Source organism: Sphaerodactylus townsendi, linkage group LG02, assembly GCF_021028975.2.
Source record: "Sphaerodactylus townsendi isolate TG3544 linkage group LG02, MPM_Stown_v2.3, whole genome shotgun sequence".
Taxonomy (NCBI): Eukaryota; Metazoa; Chordata; class Lepidosauria; order Squamata; family Sphaerodactylidae; genus Sphaerodactylus; species Sphaerodactylus townsendi.
The window spans coordinates 59,908,375-59,922,634 of record NC_059426.1 but is presented as its reverse complement, the minus strand read 5'-3'; the positions used below and the strand labels follow the sequence as shown (position 1 = coordinate 59,922,634).

The 14,260-nt window shown below is 39.6% G+C and overlaps 1 protein-coding gene across 3 annotated transcripts in view; it reads left to right on the top strand.

The window, feature by feature from the left end:
• GLI2 (GLI family zinc finger 2) overlaps nucleotides 1-14,260 on the top strand; it is a 282,674-nt gene that overhangs the window by 173,889 nt on the left and 94,525 nt on the right. For all 3 annotated transcript variants that reach the window (XM_048484808.1, XM_048484806.1, XM_048484807.1), the window contains exon 3: nucleotides 10,648-10,753. In XM_048484808.1, coding sequence (XP_048340765.1) covers nucleotides 10,648-10,753 — 106 coding nt within the window. The remainder of the gene's footprint in view (nucleotides 1-10,647; nucleotides 10,754-14,260) is intronic.

Below are 14,260 nucleotides of genomic sequence, written 5' to 3'. Positions count from 1 at the left end.
TGCCAAGGAGAGAAACGTGCTTGGGGGGTGTTTCTGAAATGGCGGGCTATCACACTGATTGGCAGCTCTGCAAAAATGAAACTGACATGGCATAAAATGGGAAGACGGGCAGCGGGGTGGTAAAAAATAAAGCAGTTTGGCAACTGTGCCATTCCTTTAATAGTGGTTTCAACCTAGGATTTTTTTGAAAAAAATCATGATTTTGGCATTTTTTGAAAAACCCAGATTGAGGGAAATATCACAGCTCAATCCCGCTTTGGGGGAGGGACCCATGCATGTCGTCCGCCAAACCAGGACATTTCCCATTGTCAACCTGTTTGTACCACGTGGAACCAACCAGATGTTCAAGCATCTGGTTAAAGGACTCAAAGAAAAAGAGTGCTTCTATGTCTCTAGAAGTATGCCTTACCTTATCTTCGGATGGCACGGTTAATGAGCTTTCAATGTGGTATGACTAAACTTCTGTGGGTGCTATGGTGTTGAGATACAGAATGTGGTGATTTGAGAGGCAGAAATATATATCTGACCTTATATATGAACTTCACCACCACCACTAGTAGAAACAAAGTCAGCTAGAAACGAAACAAAATAACTTTTATTTCAGCAAAGCAACCACTAATGTTTCTTTTTCATCAGAGAATGGATTTGACTTGCCATTATTGGTATTGTTATTATTATTGTAGATTTCACAGCTGCCAGATCTTTAGCTGGTTGTTGGCCTTCATTACAATTCGAGCCTCACCCAGAGGCCTAGGAAGTTGTAATGTATCGGCGTAGTATTCGTGCGGATCCCAGCAGGGCTGCCTTCTGAATTTGACCAATGTTAATTTTGTCCATTCAAAGATGTTTCAAGTGCTGCCCTAGTGTTTTCGGGATGGCGTTGTTATTATTATTGTTGTTGTTGTTTGTTGTTATTTATCCCAGATTCTAAAATCTAAACTAAAAATTATGTGTCTGGTTTCCACCTGGATTCCCTTTAATTCCCCCTCCCCAACTTCTCTCCTCCACCTTATTTGCTAACCAGTTGGAACCTCTTTCCCATTATTTTAAAGCAGCTGTTGGAAGAATGAGTCTTGGGATCTATCTGGCTCCTCTAGCTCAATAGGCCTGCACACTAGTTTCTCCACAAAACTGCAGCAGACACACACACCTTAAATACAATGGCAGCGTTATATAACAGTGACTTCCCAGCAAAGCAAACTTCCTTTGAGTTGATTGTTTCTCTCCACTCTCCTTTAGAATTAACACAGCAGTCAAGACCACAATATGTTTTGAGATCTGAGCCAGTCTAGAGGGCTTCTCCTCCTTCCACTGCACTACCCCACCTCCCTTACTATTTGGAGGAATTGGCAGAGGTCTGTATTATTAGGACCCAAGCCAACTTGTTCTTGTGGAATTTCCTGTCTGATGTTAATTCCCCCCTCCCTTAGTTTTCTTCCCTCCCTTCTTTCAAAGTGAGACAAGTAAAGCTTTTTTAATTACACTGCCGTGGGTTACTCTTTCAGGATATTATTATTCTTATTAAGTACTTCCTCTTGGGAAGAAGCAGAGAAGTGAAGCCTAACAAGGATGGCGGAGCAGTCAAGACTTATAGCCTTATTGTTCCATAATAACTTTCAGATTGGAGAGGTGCTTAGACATACGTCTTGGCATGACATCCTGGCAATGAAGTGATTTCCAAGGCTCTGAGCACTTTGCAGCTCTGGACCTGTGGAATTAATTAGCTGCTGACTTAAAACCCTCCAGGTTGAGTTTTCTGCTTCTCTGGATTTGCAGTTCCTTAAAAGCTTAGATCCAGTCCCACAACCAGTGGCAAATGAAGAGTGTACCTGCCTAAAGGGTTGCCAAGTAACAACCTGTCTCTCATATAAAACTGGTACAAGGAGGATTCCCTTCTTGCCCTGTAGCAGCCCAGGGTGGAACATAAGACTGTTGGATTGAGAAAGAACCAGGTGAGGAGATGGGATAGTTCTGAGTTGTAGGATGGAATGCAGGGTGGGACTGCTTCCTAGTTTAGAGAGATAAGATAGCAGCATAGGGGTTTTCCCACAAAGGGATTTTTTTCTGGATCGCACAAATGCTTATTTAATACAACATGTCACAACGTCCCTATGCACATCATGCCCTGATCTCCTGCCATATTGCTAATGGGGAAACACACCCTATGCATGCATAGGATAGCAGGAGAGAGGCTTCTTAATCTTTATCATTCTTTACTGGCATTTAAATAATACACAATAAACAAGATCAAAATAAAAACTCACAGTAGTCTACTTTCTAGCATTAACAATTTCTGCAAAGAACTGAACAACTGTAACAGTAATCTCTGGAGTATGTTCATTTTTTTTAAAATTGAATAATACTATCCTTCTTTGTGAGATCTTAGGAGTTAAGTAGGAGAAGGTAATTGCATGGTATTGCGTGCAACTGGCCATCTAGAATAATATGATGGATTGTGTCCAGAGCATGTTCTCTTCTGCAGTGGAATCCTCTGGTATCTTCCAGTCAGTACCTTTGAGGGCAGAACATTAAATCAAGCAACATAAAAGTTCGACAACATGAGGGATTATCTAAATTATGGAAGTAATGAGCCATTCTTCCATTAGAGGTTGATAGCTTTCATGTAGCAGGAGAGCAAGTATGTGGTTGAACAGGGAACAATTTTTGATAATCCCTGGTCCAATAATCTCTATTTTAAAGCTCTAAAAATGCATGACTCATTTGAAAGTGCAAAGGAGTTCATCGATTTTGGTTTCAATATTGGAAAACCAATGGGAATCATTCCTTAGATGAAACATTAGGTTGTTTGAATTCACTCTAGAGTAGATTTTAAGCCACTATTTAAAGGAAATTAGCCAAGCCTTAGTTTCTGGGAAATGTTGCCCTAACTCTGCACAAATGACAGAGTAGGGCACACGTTTGGAAACTCACAGGAGCTGGTGAAAATAGTTTGCCTGAATACCCTCAATGTTGTTATTAAATGCTTTTATCCAAATGAGAACACCATATAACAATTGCAGTAGAATTTGGCTGCAAAGATTTTAATAGCCATTCGGCAAATCAATTCCCTTTAAGAAAAAAATAATTGTTTAATTGATGCAGAAGAGCATTTGGCCAAATTTACAATTCTAGATCTCTGCATGGACTACTGGTAGGTAATGCCCAGATATTTGAAACTTTTCATTTAAGCAAATTCATTATTTCCCACAGTCCATTTCTGTGGCCTCCAACTTTTGGCATCACTAGTATTTTAGATTTTGAACAGTTAACAGAAAACGAATTTTCCAGACAGTAGTTATGAAAGGTGTGCAAATATCTTAATAAACCAACTCTTATCTATAACAGGATGGTAGTATCGTCAGTGAGCTAACCATTTATTGGTTTAAAAATTAGCTAAATCATTCAAGAATATATTGAAGAGATGAAGGGCCAGGATGTAGCCTTGTCTCACCCTCTTGGTGATTGGAATTTTTGTGGTTAAGTGGCCACTGTTAGTATATTTTACTTGGCATGCATTGGCCAAATTAAGTTTCTTTATCTAGAATAATAGCAGATGATCTACCCTCATCAGTTCCAGCTTTCTTCATAAGATCTCTCTAGGGATCAAATCTAACGTATTTTTCAGGTCAATAAATGCTGCATACAATATTTTTGTGCCCAGTTGCATGTATTTGGGGATGTAGTCAAGCCTTGAAGCGATGTTCTAGAGTTTAGCATATAATTTACCACTTATGGAAAGGAGGCTTATAGACTGGAAGTTGTCAGGGAGATTTATATTACGCTTTTTAAAGACTTTATATATATATATATGGAATGTGTGCGTGTGTGTGTAGTTTAACCATGTTCCCATGTTTAATTAGAATGATCCCATGCTGATCAATGAGAGTGAAAAGATTTGCCAATGAAGAAGATCACCAATGAGGATGTTTTTTTTTTCAAGGTTTCTGCTGGAATTCCATCTGGACCAGAAGCTTTACTGGATTTTAGTTCTAAAATTACTTCAGCAATTTCATCTGTTTTAAGAAAATGACATAATACAGTATCACCAACATGAGTTATTACATCATTGGCGACATTAAAGGCAGCACAATAATGATCTATCCAAATTTGAGGAGGAATGTTAAGGTTCTTAGGGTTCACTTCATAGTTCAAATTATTGGAAACAGCCTGCCAAAAGATCTTTCCATTGTTAGATTTTAACCCTGGGAGTGTTATTTGTGTATTTGTTTGTTTAAATATTTATATTCAGCCTTTCTTTATGGCTCAAGGCAGCTTATAGGTCTTAAGTAGAAAACCCCTAGTTCCAATCTCACCTTGGCTGGAGACTAACTCATTTGGTGATGCTAGGCAAGGTAATTTATCTTTGCATCAGCTGCTCAACACCATCTTCAAAGTGAGGGTAAACTATCTTACACAGTTTTTGTGAGAATGACTGAAATAATACATGTAAAGAACTTTGAAGGCTCGAAAATTGCTTCATAAATGCTAAGTAATCAGTGAAAGAGTGGTTTTTTGTAAACACAAGATGATGTGAATGTAGTGGCATGAGAACAGCACAACAATCACCTAAGCCTACCACTTTGTTGCCCAATGAGCAGCAGCAGGAGAGAAAACAGTGACATCACTGATGTCAATGACATCCCGCCTATCCCCAATCTTCCCACTGGAAAAAAATCTTGTTCCTATGCAATTCCTTCCTGTTGCATGTCGAGAGAGGAAGCGTGTTGAGGCAAGATTTCTTGTCCCAACATGCTTCTTCTTACCCCATCTGTGCTTCTTGCTTTCCCCGTGGAAAGTGAGAGAACTTCTGGTGCAGCTTTTGTGCCAGAGTGGGGCAGAGCATGCCGTGGATAATCAGCCTTAGGGACCCTTCTGGAGAGCAGGAGGGTCAGGATGCCAAGTAACAGCTAAAAATCAGCAAGACACAACAATAAAGTTACCCTAGGTTGAGTGGAATTGTGAATTACTACTAGATAATAGTAACCCAGTATTGTAAAGGATATTGTTTTCCCATGAGCAAATAGCAACAGAATAGAAAAACACTTCTTCCCTCAAGGGAGAAGCTCATTGATAGAGTACCTGCTTTGCACGCAGAAGAACTACATAGATCTGGATGGACTTAGGATTTGACTCAACATAAGATAATGTGATAGTTCCTGAGCTCCCATTGTCCACTGGGAAAAAATAGAGAGAAAAACCAATGATGTGGCGGGTGTAATAACATTACTTCCAAGGAAAACCCAGTAGTACCTTTAGGAATCATTGGAAACTCTCTGGTAAAACTATGCTTGCTGCCTCCCCCACGTCATGTGCCCCTCTCATCTGGAAATAGCTTTTCCAGATGCTTTTCATACCAAGAGGTTTCAAGAGGCCACCAAAGCAGCCTTTTGGGTCAGGGATGCCATAGTTTTCTCATTGATTAGGTTATATGGGGCAGAACCACATTTGTAGATGCTTTTATACTCTTTCATATTGTTTTCCTTAATAAGGAAAAGTATCCAAAACCTCTAATATAACAATAACACTCTGTCTTTCAACTTAGCCTTTTCCGAAAAGGTGTTCAAGCATCTGTATGCTGAAGCTCATTTTCATTGGAAGCTTCACTTCCAATGAAGTTTTTATGGCCCTTGTTTGGCTGCTGGTTTCACAGTGTACCAAAGACACAGCTGGGGAATAAAATTCAGAGGTTCAGAAAAAATATGCAAGTTTCCGCAGAGCAACAGCAGTTCAATTTTTAATAAATGGGTCTGAATTAGGGTGTATCACTGACCTCCAGCCACAGGGGATGTTTGGAAACAGTTTAATGAGCACATTATTCCATCATTATTCACGCTGGTATTTCCTGTGTCTTCATCAGAAGCAGCTGGTACTAGACACCAGTGCAAAAAAAAATGTTGTTGGATAAGCTGTCTCTCACTCATCTTTTATGGAACAAAAGGTCCTTGCTGATCAGTGCTGGAACACTTTGCAGTTTGCTTTTTTTAATCTGATGGAAACACCACTGCATGGCTCTGCTGCGTTTTGTAGATACAACTATAGTATTGTTGCACATTTTTCTAACACTAAATCGTAAAGGTGGTCCCCTGTGCAAATACCAGGTCATTACTGACTCAGGGTGTGATGTCACATCTCAACATTTATTAGGCAGACTATGTTTATGGTGTGGTTTGCCATTGCCTTTCTGAGCCATCTACATTTTACCCCCACCAAAGCTGGGCTAAAAAGACACTATAGGTTTGAGCTAGGATGAGTAAAAGAACACAAGGCCCCACAAACACTGTGTACAGGTAACAGCCGCAATATCCAGTTTGTGAAATCTTCATCCAAATTCACCTTTAATTGAATAAAGGCCACCATTTTTGACAAAACAAAATTCTTACCATAGTAAAAGTGTGTGCACTTCTGAAACTAGCTGTCTCCTTCATCTTGTCCAATGTTGAGAAGAATCATGCCAGTCCCACATTTGATCAGTTACAGAAATGCAGTTTACAAAATGACTTCACAGATCAAGGATCTGAATCCTTTAGCATGGAAAAACTAGGACTTTGGGCCTTCTGCAGCATAGTAAGGTAGGATTCACAGGTTGTTAGGTGTTGCAGTACTGTAATCATTCAGCATGTGCATAGTGAGAAGAATCCAGGAGATGAATTATTACACTTTTACAGTATCCAACTGTATGTGGATCCATTCTCAGACCAAAATCACACATCCATTATCTAGCTCAGGAAATTTAATTGTAAATCAATCTTCTGGCAAATAATCCAAAAATCTGGCATGCTTAAAATGACCTTTCTGTTTTTCTCATCAGAAACCTGATACTTGTTTATTTTGAACTCCCTTTCTGCTTTTCACACCTGCACACCAAAACTAAGAGAAAGCCTGAAAATGTGGCATGTATGCATTCTAGAATCTGATTTTGTTTATAATTAAATTTCTTCAACCCATAAGTGTATCTTTCAGCTTTCTTATTTCGCTTGGAGGGGGAAAATCTGATGTAGCCAGGGTTGGAGGTTAAATCACCTCTACAAAGCAATGCAATAAAATGTGGATGAGACTTTTATATAGCTCAAATTACACATCCACCTTTGGCTATAAAATGTGCAGACAAAGTGTAATTAGTAACTACATAATTACCTTCTTCAGAGTAAATCTATACAGTCTGCACTGGGCGTATTTTGTAAACGACTTCAAATAAGTCATGTTACTCTAAATGCTATTAAATGTAAGCTCCCTAATGGAGTTTTGATCACAGGTTAAGTCACAACTACTGTAAGTTTGGCTGTCTGCTGTGCTTTTCCTTCCTCTCTTCTGATTCTGTGTCGGGTGGGGGGTCCTCAGATGGCTTTCCCAGCAATTTAATATTCTGTGTGGTAATCATGACTTCATCTATGGAGAATCCCACAGCGTACCAATGGGAGATGCTCCGTCGTGTTGCTCTGACCCAGTTTTTTCCTTTACTCTTTGTCTCAGACCTTCTCTGACCCTTCCCTATTATCTCCTCTGATAATTTACCAAGTCCATTAACAGTACATTAGCTTAGGTTTTGCTTTCAAGGCAAGATATTTTTCTTGTGCTCATTCAGTCACCCAGCTCACTTAAAACAGCAAGATCATTATTCAGATAACACCCTGAATATAGGCTGAGACATACTTCTTCCACAAACTGATAACCTTAGCAAGTTTTCTTTCTGAGATTGTGATTGAAGGTATAACTTCCTGAGCTCCAAGGAAAATCGAATGGAATCCATATCACTAGCTATAATTCCTTTAGGAATGGGAAGTTGGCCTTCTGGTAAGGATGATTTAGTTCTGTGTTCTGAAGAATTCCCCTTTGGTCTCTTCTATCACTTCTACTACATCTGAGAAAGTAATTATGATTGAAATGGACCTGTGTTATTAAATGAATGAGGGTATCCCATACTGTGAAAATCAGCAGACACATTCCTCTACTCTCAGCCAAGATACTCAAGGATGTTTCCCTTGATGTAAAAATATCAAGTACCAAGTTGTTGTACTGTTTATAATCTCCATTCTTGTCAAAACGCTCCTTTGCAAAAGGCAACAGGAGTGAAATTCTAACTCAAGAAATAGGTAAATCCCACAGATGATATGAGCTATCATATCACATGTAGTCTACCAAAATCCAGACTAATATAATTGACCACAAAACAACAACAGGTACTGGATGTCTCTGGGGGATTGTGAATGTACACAAACTGTGACCTGGATGACCCAAGGTAGCCTGATCTTGTGAGATCTCAGAAGCTAAGAAGGGTGGGCCCAGCCTAGCACTTGGATGCCAAGGAAGACCAGGGTCACTATGCAGAGGAGGGCAATGGCAGACCAACTCTGTGGGATTGCCACAATTTGGCTGCAACTTGATATAAATATATATACAAATTATGTGATATAAAGTTTCCACAAGGAATCCTCCCTCTTGGCAATGACATCTTGCCATCAGCCCAACAGCCATTTTTTTTATTTTAGTTTTCTCCCACCATCACTCTGAGCTGGGGGATTGGCACCCCTAACGTAGTTTTTTAAAAATCCATAGCCCACGTCTTCTCAAATTACATCAATTGGAAAACACTTTGCTCATATTCTCTATTATTAAGTGTTTCAAAGTGAAGCCCTAGCATTGTACACTGTTCTGAAGTAGACAGCGCTAATTTATTTGGCATTCAGTAAGACACAGTTTGGCACGGAAGGGTTTCAGCACTGTAAAAACTGGATTGTGAATGAGATTTTGTTTGTATTTGAGACCAAATAGGGTCATGCTGCATATTCAGCTTGGGTTGACATTGGCTGCATTTTTATTTAAACGATTCCTCTCTGCCCAAGCCCTTTGAGCAGTGTTAGATTAATGTGTAGACAGAAGATGGGATGGGGGAACATGGACCCTAATAGATTTCTATTGACTTAACTTTTCTCCCCTCTTCTTTCTTGGGGGTTTAACAATTACTCTATTGTGTTTTCACACTGGCCAAGCAACCATATTCGGATCAGCACACCGCCAGAGTTCCTCAGAATAAACCTGTTATGAAATCTCAAGTCTTTTCTTCCCTAAAAGCTTTGGGCTTCAGTCCTCACAGTAGTGCTGGCAGCTGTATATTTTGATGGTGAACATTTGTCTCTATTCATTGTGGGACTGAAACTTCATTTCCTAATATTCTGCCTATTCTGAACTCAAGGATATTACTTCTAGAAAGGCAGGGCACTAAGTGGGAGTAACTACTAGGGGAACAAAGTTCTGAGGGACCTGATTGCCATGGGAACCTCGGCACCCAAATAAGAAACTGCCAGTGTGAAACTATAAGCTCATGACCCCCTTACTGAGGGAAGGAAGAGGTTCAGCCCCAGGATACTGAACCTACTCTACAGAGCTGTCATAAGGATGAAATGTGGTGAATTATGTATGTTGCCTTGGCTCTTTAGAGGAAGGCTGGAATATGAGAAACTGAATTGAGGGGGGGATATATTATACACACAGAGAGACACAATTATTCACCTATTCATGCTAACAGCAAATCATATGCATTTTGTTCTCATATGATGTTTAGGGTTGGATCTGGGCAGGGACAACTCTCCTGTGTATTTTTCACTCTCTGTGTACCTGAGATAGTGCAAACCTTTTCATTCTGTTTAAGGAAGAATGATGTGAACCTTTAAACCTTGTATGTCCTCTCGTGAACCTAGATGGAACCCCAAATGATGTTTTTAAAGGTTTTTTTCCCCTCTTCCCCTTTCCACAGAATATTTCACCAGCCTTTCGTACCCTCTGCAAATACCTGCTTTGCATCTCCTCCATTCTTAAAACAGTGATTAGGTGGCCTTTCAGGACCTATGATTAATCAGCAGCTGTATAAGTGATTGTTTTTAGGAACCTGAATCAGTTATCATCACTTTTGTGCAACAGAGAAGTCTAATTTAAAACCTTTTCTATTGGTCTGGCTGTTCTCAGACAGTCTTAACTTTTGGGAGCTATAATAAATTTTAAAGCTTAAAGATTTCATGTATCAATGTTGGTCTTCCCTGTCCTTTGAGACCACTTGAGGGCAGATGAAACAAGATGGTCAAATTAATAGAAAGGGTCACAAATGATGACGAGTGAGGGCAATTTAGGTTCCTTTCTCAGAAGCTCGGCCACAGATCTTTTCCAGCTAGTCCTTACTCTTGAACAGAGTTCACATTTGTTCTCTGCTTGCTTTTCCACCCGTAGGTAAATATTTCCAAGCTCCACACTCTGTGTGTGTTTGTACACCTTAGGGAAAGGTGCTTCTTCTGCTTTTCCTGGCAGAGAAGAGGATGAGGGCTTGGGTTCCGCCAAACTCTGTCGATTCTGATTTGCGTTGCGAGCCAAGCATTCCTTGGTGTTTCCTATAATCTCCACGAGTTCAAAGAGCGCTTAGTTCCTTGTCTTTGTCAAAAGCCCTGTTGGAGATCTTTAATGTCGAAGATGTAGGATTTCTCCAAATGACTTTGATTATTTATTCATTCCACTTCTCTGGTGTACTATAGCGCTGATATCATGAAGACCCCCTTGTCTGGCTGTGCTCTTGCTCTGAAATGCATGGAGCTTTAATGCCTTTGAAATAGGTTGCTCTTCTTAAAAAATGAAGTTTTTCCTCTCCTTTTTTTCTCTCCACAGTTCCACAGCATATTTTTCCAGCCTTCCATGCTCCTTTGCCAATTGACATGCGTCACCAGGAGGGAAGATACCATTATGAACCTCACTCCATCCATACTATTCATGGGTAAGTTTTGCAGCCCCTCTTCCGGTGCTCTAGTTGCTGCCAGCACCCTCCTCCCTGTTCATTCAATTGTCCGTCCTTTTTTCCCTAAATAAGTTATTTGTTCACTTAAATCTTTTATTTTACAAATGCATGAAAATTATGAAAATGCAAAAATCACACACACGCACCACGGTTCAGTTGTGTAAATACCTCCAATGCTGATAATAATCAAGGTAGTGTGTAGTTCACAATTTGGGAATCACCTCATAAAAGGACAATAAAATTAATCCTGGGTTTAAAATGCATAATCTTTCCGTTAATAAAACAAATCCATAGTATTTGGCAGTTGCAAAATTTGAGTATAAAGTCTGGTGAAGCCTCAGAAGCTGACAATGCTGGGGTGGGGGGCAAGCTTTATCATACCCTCTACAAGTACACAAGAGCAGAAAAATTATTTTAAATACACTGATTTATGCAAACATATATGCATTTGTCAGTATGTTCTAGTGGATAGAGGACTGGATTTTGAACTACAGAGGTTGGGCTTAGGATTTGGACAAAGGAGATGATAGAGTGATATATCACTGAACAAAGGAGAGAAAGAAAAGTGAACATTCAATGTAAGAAGTTATCAACAGCAGGAATTGTCTGGCTATCAGGTTGCTATAAAATTTCATGGCTATAAGGTTGTGCCATACCACATGACTTCTGCTTGGACATGTACATTCAGTTGTTCTTGGCACAGAATGTAGAATGCCTGGCTTAGGAATCTGGGTGTTTTTAGCATGGAGTACATGTAGCAATATGGATGGTTTCATCCATGGGCTGTACAGGCTCCATGATAAAGACATCAACATTCCACACTCAAATAATCTGCATTCTGTGTCAACAACAACGGGATTTCCATGTTTAGATAAGAATGATGTGGTATGGGACAACCTCAGCTGAGTTACGTGGCCTGGATAAATTACTTTATGAGCAAATCAGCATTCTTAAATCTAAGTATTGAGTCTAAGTATTAAGTTTGAGTATTACTGTTTTGCTCAATTCATTCTGGCTTTTGGTAGCATGGGAAAAGAGGAGGAGGTATGCAGGGCATGGAAGGTCTGCCTTCAGCCACAGTAAGTCTCATTTAGCTACTTATATGGCTTCTTTTCAGTAAACATTTGCTGCATCTGTTCAGGCATATCTTTGTATGATAAGGTTGGGAGCCTTGCTTTCTCTTTTTAAAAAGTTATGCTTCTTAGGAAGCTCAATTTCCTACCCAATGCCATATGCCATATTTTTGTCTGCAATCGACAGGAATTCCAGTGTGCACGCACCTCTGTCAGTTCTGCTTACATCAAAACCAAGGCAGACCAGTCTCTCATCACTATTTTTGTAGGACCTTTTTAATGTTTCACAGTCACATGTGTTTTTTTTTCCAGATTCGTACATTTGTTTCAGGCTCTTCCTCTGCAACCCATGACAATCAAAAACTGACTTAGTGAGATAATAAGATTTAGGAGGAGACGAAATTGTCTTCAGAGAGGTGTTAGCAGGCTGTTCTGGCTGCCGTCTCTGAAGAGAAAAATATGTTGTGTCATAACTGAATGAAGAGTTGCACTTTCTCCCTTCCTCTCCTGGAATGCACTGTTTCCGGATATCCCTTTTTGAAAAGGAGTGGAACTGCTGTGAGGATGAAGGAAAGTCTGAAGGTCTGACAGCTGGGCAATTTCATGCAATGAGGAGTAGTGGCAGCCTTTGTAAGGGTATTTTCTGCTTCATTGTTGCCAAAAATACCAGGCATTTTGTCTGGGATAAAATGGGCCTCCTGACTCTCCTGAATATTTCTTGTTGGATTGATCTATGCATGGCTCGCATGTTGATTACTGCAGTTCAATGCCCCAACAACAGTTCAGTAATAAAAACCTGAACGTAATTATAAGATCAATAAATAAATACATATTTAGTTCCTGAAGTTCACAAGTCATTGAGACAGCAACAGGAAATGTTCTGTTGGTTTTAATGTTATATAAGTAAGCTATAGTTTGTCCTGTTCTTTCCTTACAAATGAAGGTGCAAAGAATAATACAAATTCTAAATATCAGTAGGTGCTGAGCTAATTTATTCAAACAAGATATGTTTATTTATCAAGTTGTTAGACTTATTAGAAAGAAAGAAAGAAAGAAAGAAAGAAAGAATGAATGAATGAATGAATGAATGAATGAATGAATGAATGAATGAATGAATGAATGAATGAATGAATGATTAGGGTGAATTCTAGAGTAGAGGACATTTCTACATTTAACTCAGACAATTTAACACAGACCGTTTATGCATGCAGTTCTTATCCTGCAGCCATGAGCTTTGCTGTGGGTTTTCCTGTGCTTTATGGTTTAAACAGGATTCCCTTGCTGCAAAGTGCTAACTTGACCCACCATTTTACCCACTTGTTCTTGCCATGCAACCTCCAGCTGGGGGAGGCTGCTCTCTGCACGCGCTCACCCCATCTTAGGTATAGTGTTATTTTGCTAGACCATGAAAATTTAATGTAAATTTCACCGGTGTTTAAGTTTTTCCTATAACTCTGAGATGCTATCCCAAAGAGTAGGAGGAGCTGCTGATGGGTAGGCAGGGGAAGGTTGGGAGGAGTGAAAAAACCCAGTGCAAGCCAAAGATATGCTGTTTCCCTCACTTCCCATGTGAAGGGAGAGGAAAAGCCACACTTCCAAAGTTTTCAGAAACTACAGATCTCTGATCTGAGGCATGGTGAGTCCAAGAAAGGGGGAAAATGTGTGCATAACAGAATCCAACCCATAGAGAATGTATACTCAACATGAAGCAGAGTCCGAATGCACAAATGCCCACAGTCTATTCCTAACTCTCCACAGCTTCATAGCTTATGCTCATTATAGCTCATGCATAGATGCTACAATGGCACAGGTTAAAGAAGCTGGTAGTAACATCTGTGGATTTGGCTAGGATATAAGTTGACAACTTATTAAGTTGACAACTTATCAAACATCTCCGGCTAAAGCAAATTTGCAGAACTTTAGAATCTAGTCGTATTATACATACTTATGAACTAGTTATCATAATTAGGAATGCTTATGCAATACAATTGTAATTAATGGTGCCACGTGCAAAGAAGTGTCTGTAAATCTGAATAATTCCTAAAAGTACTGCAATACCTGCAATAATCAGATTTAAATAATAAGAAAATAATTCCTTTTCAAAATTGTAGAGCTTCCCCCACCCCCCATCCCTCACATAAAAGGGAAAGTGTGTGTATTCTGAAGAAAAATAGAGTCACCCAGCTTTGGCTTTATGATTAATACGATCAGAGCCTGACAGAGGGTCTCCCAATTCATCACAGCCATATTCGAGCTGTCTACTTTGTTGCCTGTACCAAATGTACCTAATTACATGAACACTGCACAGCAAATTAAGTGTAGTCTCATTTGTTGTCAACCACCGAGTCTTATTATCTGCCTGCTGCTTTGTGTCAAAGGTTTGTTTCCTAACTGTTCAACGTGACACGTCTCC